Source organism: Callionymus lyra, chromosome 18 (assembly GCF_982586985.1).
Source record: "Callionymus lyra chromosome 18, fCalLyr1.hap1.1, whole genome shotgun sequence".
Classification (NCBI taxonomy): domain Eukaryota; kingdom Metazoa; phylum Chordata; class Actinopteri; order Syngnathiformes; family Callionymidae; genus Callionymus; species Callionymus lyra.
The window spans coordinates 11,013,191-11,025,168 of NC_141835.1; the positions used below are offsets into that span (position 1 = coordinate 11,013,191).

General features: G+C 39.4%; 2 protein-coding genes across 4 annotated transcripts; one reads left to right on the forward strand and one right to left on the reverse strand.

Annotated features, from left to right (window-relative positions):
- Nucleotides 1-1,669: 1,669 nt before the first annotated feature.
- On the reverse strand, nt 1,670-3,393 carry coa8 (cytochrome c oxidase assembly factor 8). Its single transcript, XM_087780543.1, has 5 exons — nt 3,201-3,393; nt 2,727-2,924; nt 2,325-2,388; nt 2,132-2,222; nt 1,670-1,848 (listed from the first exon to the last, which is right to left on the reverse strand). The coding sequence occupies exons 1-5, from the start codon at nt 3,318-3,320 to the stop codon at nt 1,743-1,745; spliced, it is 579 nt and encodes a 192-aa protein (XP_087636669.1). The 5' UTR covers nt 3,321-3,393; the 3' UTR covers nt 1,670-1,742.
- An 863-nt stretch (nt 3,394-4,256) lies between these two features.
- bag5 (BAG cochaperone 5) lies at nt 4,257-11,422 on the forward strand. 3 transcript variants are annotated; one of them, XM_087780221.1, is made up of 3 exons: nt 4,257-4,336; nt 8,683-9,585; nt 10,469-11,422. In XM_087780221.1, exons 2-3 carry the CDS (start codon nt 8,717-8,719, stop codon nt 11,007-11,009), a joined length of 1,410 nt encoding a protein of 469 aa, XP_087636347.1. In that variant the 5' UTR covers nt 4,257-4,336; nt 8,683-8,716; the 3' UTR covers nt 11,010-11,422. The 3 variants fall into 3 exon arrangements, with proteins under 3 accessions (XP_087636347.1, XP_087636346.1, XP_087636345.1); XM_087780220.1 differs by lacking the exon at nt 4,257-4,336 and adding an exon at nt 4,789-5,065; XM_087780219.1 differs by lacking the exon at nt 4,257-4,336 and adding an exon at nt 5,235-5,710.
- The last annotated feature ends 556 nt before the right edge of the window (nt 11,423-11,978 follow it).

Consider the following 11,978-nt stretch of genomic DNA (forward strand, 5'->3'; position numbering starts at 1 on the left):
GCGTTACCCGGCGCCCCCCGCTCTTCCTCGGCTATGATGTCATCCCCGCCCGGGTTAAAGGGGAAGGTCCATGATGGTCTATTTATTTACACACCTTTATTTATTTATTAACGCTCGATTTTAATAGAAATAAAAAACCGAACATATTCGTGCTATACACGTTTTTTGTAATCGCCATAAAAAATAAAATAAAAAGTTTTATACTAAAGTTACTCTAAATTTTAATAGAAATAAAAACGAATATATTCGCGTTAAACACGATTTTTAATCGATATAAAAACCAACCTTAAATACATTCAAGTAATATATTAATGTTACTCTAAATTTTAATAAAAACGAACATATTCGTGCCAAACATTTTTTTTAATCGCCATAAAAAACAACAACAAAATACGTTCAAGTTTTATATGAATGTTACTCTAAATTTTAATAGAAAAAAAACGAATATATATTCGCGTTAAACAGGATTTTTAATCGCCATAAAAACAACCATAAATGCATTCAAGTATTATATTAATGTTACTTTAAATGTTAATAAAAACGAACATATAAACCCCTTTTTTTAATCGCCATGTAAACCAACAAAAAATACAGGTTTTACATTAATGTTGCTCTAAATTTAAAATTCGAAGACACATTGTTGTATTATCAACACTTACGATACAAATAATGAGCATCTTGTAAATATTTTCTCAACTCAACTTTATTTATAAAGCACTTTAATAACAACAGCAGTTGATACAAAGTGGTGTACAAGAACATAAAAACACCACTAAATAAGAACAGTTAAATAACACTAAGATAATCCGATACCAAACAAAAAAAAGTCAAAGGCACTAGAAATAAAAGTGAGTTTGAAGACGAGATTTAATAATTAATGTTACTATAAATGTAAAATTCAAAGACATATTGCTGTATTATCAACACTAAAATACAAATTATGAGCAGCTTGTAAATATTTTCATCATCAAAGATAGACTTAAAAATACATTTGAGAATTTGAAAAAGTATGTTATAACAATAATAAAGAGTTTAAAAAAGGAAATTATTACTGTGATTTACTCGTTAAATTGTTCAGGTACTTTGTTCTTTGTGTTGCTTTCGGTGTTCTGTGGATTTGTTCAGTCATTGTTGTTGAAACATTTCATTGTGTCTATAATTATTTTCCCCTCCATTATTATCTAATTTTTTTTTGATCACATGGGCTTTTGTTTGAGCCTGCACTAATGTAAGTAATGGTTGCTCGTAAGCTTTGGAACGATCTTCCTTTCCCTCTGCGTTTGATGGATCTATTCACTCTTGTGTTCACATTTCTATCTCTAATATATTAAAAAGAAAAAAAAGGCCAGATGATAATTTCGGTCCATTTACACGCCATGTTTCCATGAAGATTTTACAACAATATACTTACTATACAACCTTCTATATCTAAAAAAAAAAGCTTCAATTAGCAGATCTAATATATTATGTCATGAAAACTGGCAAATAAAGTGTTTTTATTTTTTTATCATTAAATGTAAATTAATTTCATATTTGCTTTTCTGTAATCAATATTGTATAAGCTAAATTCATACTGTATTATACAGTGTTTTAAAACTACATACAACTTAAATTGGTAAGGGAAGAAATGACAAAATATCATTTAACAATGACACAAATCGAACAAGAATAATTTATTATGGTATATTTTATTCACAAATAATATTTGAACAACATTAAAACACCCGTTGAAATGCATGCGTTCATTTACAATCAGGCTGTCGGAGTAATGTTAGTCTTTTGCACAAGTTCAACAAAGAAACTCGAGCCATGAGGAAGGTGATGGTGAAGTTGCGGCGGTACCATTCCCTAGATGAAAGAAAAAGGTTGAAGTTTTAATTCATTTACAGCAATATAAACTTGTAAAAATGGTTTTAAAATAGGTCAGGAAATTATTTACTGCGTTGAAAAGGACTCAGTTGAGGTTGAGCATCTGACCAAGCCCGAGTAAAGATAAATCAACCAAATCCAACAATAAGTTTCTAAAAACTGCTTGTTTTCCCATTTCTGAAGAGGCTGTGGTTAATAACTTTAATCAAATCCCAACACTACAGAGATGAACCCACATACCCAGAACTAGTTAAAGACCTACTTGTTGTAATTTGCATGCAGGGTTCTGTTTTCATCCAGGAAGCCTTTATAAAAGACAGCCATTTCTTCACTGCTCAGGGTTCGACGTTGTCCTGATGGACAAAACACATAACATGAAGTCAATTTTACAACAAAAAAACAATTTCAAATTATTTAAGCAGAATTTTCACTTGAAAAATCCAGTTGATGCTCACCTTGTTCATCACGCACAGACAATCCTTTGGCCAGTAACTGTGAGACGATGAAAGCACGTTTTTCCTGCAAATAATAAAAAATAATTATGTAGGTTTAACCGGTTTGGTGTTCTGGTTAAATTCAGTTCACTTAGTATTCGAACTTACATTTAGCCTTTTTATATTGACGCTAGGTTTTAAAAACTATATATATTTAACTAATAGGTCAGAGTATTTCACATGTCTTTGGTACTTCTGCCCTCTACTGGTAAATGCACACACGTGCAGACAGACAGACCATATGACTCTCTAACTAGATAAACTGGATTAGGATAGTTTATACAAGTTCCACATGAACAAAAAAAAAAAGAAAGGTAGAAAGTATTAGATACGGCAACTGGGCCCGTTAAAACTAGAACTAACCTTGTTGAAAGTCGTGTTCTGCTTTGCCCAGAAGGTGTGGTTCCAGTCCTCCGTGTCTTGTCTCAGGTTTCTCAGGCGTTTTTCAAGTTTGGTCTCATTCTCAGGGATCCGGTAGATGATGGGACGAATGTTGGACAGTTGGTTCGGTGGTCCAATCCAGTCATACGTGGAACTGGCAGAGGGTTGGGCTTTGGACAGCTGGAACAAATTCAAAAATTAAATGGATTTTATTTTCAGTAGCAATAATAACATGTGGATATGACTTCTTTCTTGTGTGTCTAAAATGTAATAAATTTGATGTTTAGTTTATAAATAATTCGCAAAGAACATTTTGCCAGTATTACAGTTTTCAGTTTAGTATCACGTGGTTGATCCATTCAATGTTGGGTGCACAATAGTTAGTATTAACTTAAATAGATCCTTGTAAATCCTTAAAATTAAAAATAAATACAGGACACGTTTGAATCGACGCACCTTTTGTTGTCGTGCAGGGTTGGATGAGCTGCATCCTCGTACGTGTGCGCGCGAGCTTGTTCGTAGTACGTCAGAAAAGATCAAACTTCGTGTTAAACATCTGGCTGTAATAGACGCCATAACTTCTTTCTAAAAACTAAATATTTTGCGTATAGAGTTGACGTCCTTTAAAGACAGCAGCCATGCAAATCACGTGACACCACTCTTGCTCTACTACGTTAATGCCGCGAACCAAATCGTGTAATTGCCTCTATCGCCACCTAGTGTAAGAGGGGATGCAACCGTTGATTTCCCCTCCTAGAGCTCTTATCTTTAATACCAAGTAGGCCAAAATGCTACAAATAAATACGTTTTGAAATTTGTAATCCTTCAAGAAAATGTTTGCGTAAAGTGATAGACATGTAAAACAAGTTGATTGAACTTTTAAATATGTTTAATATGAATTAATTCCATCATAAAGTATTTTTTTTACTAGAGACATCATATCCATGCGAGGCTGTGTCGTTTCATGTTGTCAAGGAAACACATAGACTATAAGAATGATAAGGTGTATTTTATTTGATATAATCTTGTCATATTTCTTAGAGCTTAAAGGTAAACATTAACTTAAAATTTCACGGAAAATTCGCTTGTTTGATTTATGGAATTGCGCAACTCTTTAACCTTTAATTTCAAATATCCGTTTCTAATAGGGATATAGTTTTATCTTAGTTACGTCAAGCTGTAACCTTTGTATTGTCATTTTCTGTCTTTATTTCGTGAATATGTTTGCTTTGTGTACATGTTCAGGTATTGGAAAACCGCGACATAATTTGAGCGTATTGTTTTCACCTGTTTAAATAAATAAAAAAATATGGTTTAATAATTTATGTCTCCACTTGGCTAGTGTAGTTTAAAAGTCTTACTTGAGTATTTTATTTTTTCATGCATATTTCTTTATGAGAATTAGTTCGAAATCAAGTGTATGAACTATTCAACTCTAAAAGTAATAAGTTGACTAAAAGACAGATCACAATGACTCAGCTAGTCAAGCTGACTTACTACTGATAATTTATTTAGCCTCCGTCTCCCTCACTATCTAACACTAACGCCTGAATGTTGCAGTGAAAGTAATTTCCATAAGCTCGACAGGCCAAGTAAGAGTTTCCATTTACTTCTTTAAAAAAACATTGTATTTCTGCATTTAAAAAACTTTAAATTGTTAGGTAAAATATAAATTCGAATTTATTAGAAATAAAACTTTGCCTCTCACGCACATTGTACAATTATTTATTAATATACCAGGAAAGTAGGTTGTTGTAAATGTCTATCTTAAAAATAACAACAGATATGATTAATACAGGAGGATTGACATAACTAGTTGAGACACAAAATAGTTCACGTACACAAACACCGAGCGAAACGTAAAGTAGGAATGTGTGTTTGTATTATCCACCGGTTACAAACGTTTCCTCAAAAGGACGTCATCCACACTCCACCCGCCCGTGCGGCGACGGCTATCGGCACATCCTTTTGAATAAATGGAGCACCACATCTGCTGGACGACGAAAACAAACTCTGCGTTCACCAAAACTCTCCATTATTTCCCCTATAGTTAAATTTAAAAGACTGCATTGACGTGTACTTGATTAATATTATCATTTTAAATCGATTAGGTTACAATACGGTTTAAATAAAACAGTTTACATTTGGTTTTGACCACATTGCAACACTGCGAACTCCGGGTTAGCTCAGACCGGGGAGCCGCTAAGTAACGGCTAGCTACAAGGTATATAGGTAGGCTAATGTTTAGCTTGGACTGTAGATCAGACAAGGGACGCACGTTTGCCAAAAACGGTTCAGATGGCGGTCCGGTGGTTGTGCAGGTAAGACCGACATAAGTGTGAAACCGTCGGGAGATAATGTGGGGATTTAAAAAAAAAAAAAATCCAAGTTTTTTTTTTTTTTTAAGCCAAGGTGGGGCTGAGTCAGGTGGTCGTTGACAAAAGCTGTCACTGGGCAGCATGTCGTGTTGGACGCTGACGCTGTGATCACCCTGAACAATATAGTCCTATATATAGAGATATATAGATTATGTATCGTGGCTTTGGAAATGTATGTATTTGTTGTGAATATTCCCCACTAACGTGCGTCTTGAGCGCGAGGCTGTGGGAGGGGCGTCACCAGCCCACCGCAGTGGTGCTGAGGCTGAGCATCTTCAACTCCCTCCGTGTTCACTTGGACCTGCTTTTTAAAAAAACACCACCTTTCGAGCTCATCTCTGGCTTTTATGGACGTAGATGTCGACTAGCATGTGTGGCCAGTGTGTCGGGAGGGTGAGGTAGATCGTTTTATCTGCTGCTGGAGGAGGAGGGGGATGAGGAAGGGGTGACTCTCCGGGTGATGCTGTCAGGTGTGTGCGTGTTTTCTGGAAGCCGATGTTCGCATAAGTGTTAGTTATTCTTGGCTGGAAGCTGGATTATCAGCGGTGACATAATGCGCAAATTCGTACAGGAGCTGCGAACCAGGCGGTAGGTACCCTCGATCTTTTATTTATTTATTTATTATTATTATTATTATTATTAAGCCGTCATTAAATGTCAGACGATTGAGTTTGCATGCGGTGATTGTTGATAAGCTGACGGAGGAATATGACGTGATCCTAGTAAACACTCAAGATTTGGAAGCCTGTGCGTGGCATGGAATCATTCTAGAAGAGCCCATCCCCTCCATGGAAATACTTTCTTGAGGCACATTTGTTTCTGATCAGTTAAGCGTGAACGAAAGACGCCATCATAACAATATTTTATTGTATAAGAAATAAAATTTAAAAAAGTCCTGTTGGGAGATATAGATAGAAAGTTCGATATTAAGGTGACACTTGAATTGACACTAAGGTGAAAAGATAATTGTGATAAATGAGATTCAATAACACACAGACTTGTATACTCCACTAGTGTGATCAAAGGATGCTGGGATGTTACACACAATGTATATATATATTTTTTTCAATATAAATAAAAGGATCTTCAACAAGATCCATTTTCTCAGGGGCGTTCAACTTTAGAACTCTTTTTGAAGTAGATTTTTCATGGTACAATGTTTAGCATTCAGTTATAATTTAACTTTATCGAGCCAAAAAAATAAATAAAGTTCCCTTCATTGCAACAAGCAAAACTAAAGAAACTATATCACAATTGTTACTAACATCATCTTTACATACTAAGTACTTCAATTGAAGTCTTGTAAAAAAAAAAGGTACATTTATCTAAACAAAAAACAACTCCTCTTACAGTCAGTTTATGATGTATATCTCCTTAATAACAGTCCGCTGTTTTATTCCACAGTTTAAGGATAACAATTCCACATCAGTGCCAATCTTGTTGAACTGTATTCTGCCCTTTTCTTGAAATGATAGCACATGACAGTCGCGCTTCCATGAAAGGCAGTTATTTTTGGTTTGTGTCGAGGGTGAAAATCTCTTTACATATGAAAGACGACAAAAAGGTATCGTGACAGCAGTTGTATTTATTTTCTAAGAAATTCATTGTCACTAGGCTAGATTTTTTTCTGAGGCTCTAAATAACCCGCCGTGTTGTTATTTCTTGGAATAATTCAGAAAATTCCGCAGCTCGAGGCGAACTGTGACACTAAAGTCCTCCTACACAGAAGTGGAGAAACAGTGATGGCTTTCTTTTGTTGTTCATTTTCTGAATGTTAGTCTGTTGCTTTTATTCTTCTCAGGCAATAGTTATTTATATAGTGTTGTATAGGGCTGCACGATATATCGGAAAAAATGTCGATATCGCGATATTGGCACGTGCGATATGCATATCGTAAACATGTGCGATAATTTATCATTTTTTATTGTTTAATCAAGCATTTCTTAAATGTGCACTTTGACCATCAGTGTCACGAGTAAAGTTGTCAATTTGTACTTCTATGTCTCGTTCTTGTTTACGTCTCGGTCTATCTGTGAGCTGTGCGGCGCAGTTTGCTAGGCTCGGTTGCTATGGCGACGCGTCTTGCCAAATCTGTATATACACGGAACATAGCTGACCCGTAGAGGGCGATTACCCTCTCCCCCCCATTGAATTTGGCCGTTTTTTATTTTCTAATCTTTTTTATATTTTATATTATTCTTTTTTTAGTTTCAAAATAATCATCAACAGTGATGAGAGAACTTGTGAATATGCCTGTATAATAAACAAGAAACCATTAATAGCAGAATAGAGAATAATAGGTAGAACTTTATTGAATTTTTTTAGTTTTTTTTTATCAATTAGCCAAGAACAAAGAGAAATAAAGAGAAAGAAAAAGATGATACAATCTAAGTCTAAAGATAAAGATCATGGATCATAGATCAAAGAAAAATAACAAAGACAAAGGATACAAAGACTAACATAGAATAGAACATCATGTTACTTTTACTCCACTCCTGCCCCCAAACTCAGAATTAAACAATTTAATAGCACAAGGAATGAATGAGTCCCGGATTCTATTAGTGTTGCATCATGGGAGGAGCATTCGTGCTCTCATTCTGCTTCTCTGCTCACTGATGACAGTGTTGAGAGGATGACTGTCATCATCCATGATGGACAGTAGTTTGTTCAGTGATCTCCTCTCTTGATCTCCTCTCAAACCACACAACCTTTCTGATCAACCTGTCCAACCTGTTGACACTCCTCTTGGACACATTCCCACCCCAACACAACACACCACAGCATAAAACAGGACACTGGCCACCACAATGTGAATAATGTGTATGTGGCCATGCATCCATATCTAGTATAATGTTCAGAAATCAAAACAAATGCTCACTAGGATAGACTATCTTCATAACATGAATGGCTTGTGGTAACAAGCCACAATTTTAATTTTTCTGGAGCTTACTTATTGGCAACCCCTCAGTCATTAGGTTTCTTTAGCTTACACGCTAATTAAGTTTATTTTAAGCAGATATTCAACCACGTAACCTGTGAAAATAAAAGAACTACGAACATATTCCCGCGGAAATCACACCATAACACAGGTCATCGCTAATATTTTTTTGATCCTTTACTTTTCCTTTAAGTGTGCAGGACATAATATGCTGCTGCCATCTAGCGGGCGGAAGTTAAATTGCAACACAAAAACTAACAAACAATGCAAATATTTGGATGTTAATTGTAAATAAAAAACATATTCTTTTAAATGCACACTTTAAATGTAAACAAGAAAAGAAATATGACGTGTGTATAATATAAAACGTAAAAATGATTAAGTCAAAAATCAATACAGTGCTGTTCAATATTGAGACAGTATCGTGAAAAAAAATATACAAGTTGATATTTTCTTGCATACGAGTGTAACAAACCTATAACATAATAGTCTGGTTAAAAGGGTGTTTAACCTGGACATACCTAAGTTAGATCCTGTAAGGTGCATGTGTTGTTGCTCTCAAGTGAAGGCTTCCTTCTGGCCTACATTGTTCTAATCTTCCTTCCTTTTTCCTAACTTGCAGCCTGTTTGGCAAACCCTTTGATGGTGGGAAGCGGATGGACCACGGTGTCCCGCCTCAGCAGCAGTCGCCGCACACGATGGACCCTCACCAGCAGCCGACCTATAACCCCCAGCACCCGGCCATGATGCGTCTGTACGAGGTGCAGAAGGAAGTGGCCTCCCTGGGGCCTCAGGTGTGCACGTTCAGCGGGCTGCAGAACGACCGGGACTACAAGCGGCTGGAGCGAGAGCTGACCCGCCTGCTGCTGGACGTGGACCAGGTGGACACGGAGGGCAAGATGGAGCTGCAGGGGGCGAGGAAGCGGGCAGCCCAGGAGGTGGAGGGTCTCCTCCGCTACCTGGAGGAGAACGCCACGCACCCGTCGCGCGTCGCCATGGAGGATCTGAGCGACAAGGCGCGGCAGCTGGTGGAGGAGCGCGTGGTGGCGCCGCAGCGCTCCGGCGGCGCCGCCGAGATCAACGACGAGCTGGTGGACGCCCTCCAGGAGCTCATCCTGAAGCTCACCCAGATCAAGACGGAAGGACGGGTCCCGCTGAGGAAGGCGCGCTACCGGGCGCTGACGCGCCTCTGCGCCGTGCAGGACGTGCTGGAAGGCCGGACGCCGCAGCAGACGCTCTCGCTGCCGCTGTCGGGCGAGACCCACGAGGCGGTGAACCGCATCAACCAGGTGATGGTGAACGTCAGCGTGGCGCGCAGCCAGCTGGTGGCGCTGCTGATGGGCCTGAGCGGCAGAGACAGCTGCGCCCATCTGTCCCGCATCCTGACGGAGATGCAGGTGGAGCTGGACGCCCTGGACGTCTCCGGGGATCCCGCCATCAGGAATTACCGCAAGCAGGTGGTGGAGGAGATCAACGGGCTGCTGAAGCACCTGGACCTGGAGGTGGAGGGAGACGACACCCGCAGGTGAGCCTCACTCGCCCTGAGGATTCAAGCAGCACCATGTAACATTTGACTTTTTTGTTATGATTGATTTAGACTAGTTTGCAAAGAGCCTACAACTATACTTTTACAGATGCTCTTTATTACGAATTCAAACAGTTGGTCAGAGATGGCAGTTGCATTTATTTCCTATAGGAGTTTTTGTAGCTGTATCAGACAGAAAACCTTCTGAACCATAGGCTATTGTTATTGCTCTCTTATTATTTATCCTCCTTCCGTTTTTGGCACTTTTCATGCCCCGCACATTGACACATACAAACAAAAAAATACATCAAAATGTGCGGCTCTCTCTAGAATATACATTTTTTAAAAACCTAAGTCACGAAAAACTGCGTTAAATTACCCATAAGGAACGAATGGGGTGAATTAAAAAAGTCGCTAATCTGTGACGTTTTTCCAACATCTCCTGCTTTGTCATACGTTCACGTAGAAACACCATTTAAACTTTAAAATGTAGATAAAAGTCCAAATTATCAACGTGGGATTTGACTTTTTTTTTAGCTTTCATAGTTTTTTCGTCACAGGGCAAAACGCACAGCCCACTCTCGCGATCTCCCGGCGTTGAATCGTCTAATTAATTGTATTAATTACCCTCTTCATTACGTAATGATACAACAGTGGGTCAGAGACGGCAGTTGGATTAATTTCCGATAGTTTAACAAACCAAAATAAAGACACAAAAAGAGCCTCTCTAGTTCTTTGAATAAATGCACAGGATTGAGACGCTTCTGTTTTCACAACCATGCAATGTCACTGTTTTAACAGTGGAGGGAGCCAGAAACAAATGTGTTCAATCGTCGTTCGTTAATGAGGTGCAGTATTGCTAACTCCTCGCTTCTTTCTGCAGGTACGACCTCGCCCAGAACAACTCCATCCGGGAGATCGAGTCGGTGCGAGCTCACGTGTCACACCTGCGAGAAGGCGTGCTGCGTCACTGCATGATGGGAGACTTGAGCTTCCGGCCAAAGGCGGAGCTGCAGAGCCTCCTGACCAAACTGGACCAGGTGGACACGGCGAAGAACCCGTGCATCCGAGAGGCCCGTCGCCGGGCGGTGGTGGAGGTTCAAGCCATCATCACATTCCTGGACCTCCGCGAGGCCCTGGTCTGCCGCCAGCCGGGCCCCAGCGAGCACCCCGCCCACCGGGCCGTCTGGATGGTCCTTGGGAGCCTGTCGGACCTGCAGGCTCAGGTGCTGGGCTTCGACGGGAAGCGCGTGGACAAGAGCTCCATGATGCTGGAGGAGCTGCTGACCAAGCAGCTGCTGGCTCTGGACGCCGTGGACCCGCAGGGCGACGAGTCCACCAAGATGGCGCGGAAGCAGGCGGTCAAGTTCGCCCAGAACATTCTCAACTACCTGGACATGAAGACGGACGAATGGGAGTATTGAAGGAGCTCAAACACTGTACATAAGGACCTCCCAGAATGCACAGCAGCTTTATTTTGGTGGATGTGGCTTTTTCTCTTCAAGTCCAGACTACTTTTGTGAAACTCCTGCGTGACTGATTTGTCTTCTGTAGTCTCCGTGTTCGTGTTGACGCCTGCTGCCTACACACTGAAGCAATGCCTGTGACCACAGACCCTCCCACCCCACAAACCAACCCCCCACCCCCGGACACACTAGACTGTGCCGGATCAGAAGTGGCTTCACTGACCTGATTACGTCGTCCGTAACTGGTCCATGTGAGGGAGGGAATCGTCACGACCTGGTTTAGGAGACGTGTTCACTGCTGTTACCGTGTTCGTTATCACTGACGCTTCTTACTATAAAACCTTCTTTTGGGGGAAAAAAAACAACAAAAACTTGAATTGATGATTGAGGTGAAGATGATGACATCATCGGCAAACAAACATACATGTATAATGAAGCTAAAAACATCAGCAACCAAAAGTATTACAATAAACACAGGCAGTTTGACGACTACACTTTAAAAGCACTTGAAGAGTGCAGACCTCTGCCAAGCATATTCCCATTTGATTTAATGTTATGTGAAGCATTTATTTCTTTTTGTCTAATAATAATTCGATACACTTTCTAAGCATGAGCAGAGCTCGCCCACACAACAGACTTAAAAGGGAGTTTCTTCTGCACCACATAGAGTTACAAATCTGTAATTGATTCGTGAATATAAAGAGCAATTACAGACACAACCAAAATGTAACGATCGTATCTTAGTTATTGCGTCATTTATTTTAAAGTATTTTGCAACAGGAAAATGTTTATTGCGAAGGTACAAAATAAACATTACAACTGAAACCAGTGCCAACACTACAGCAAATATAATTCCGCTAACACATCAGTTTACTATTGCTAATATTACTATAAATACTTCTACAACACAATTGTTGCAACTGTTAC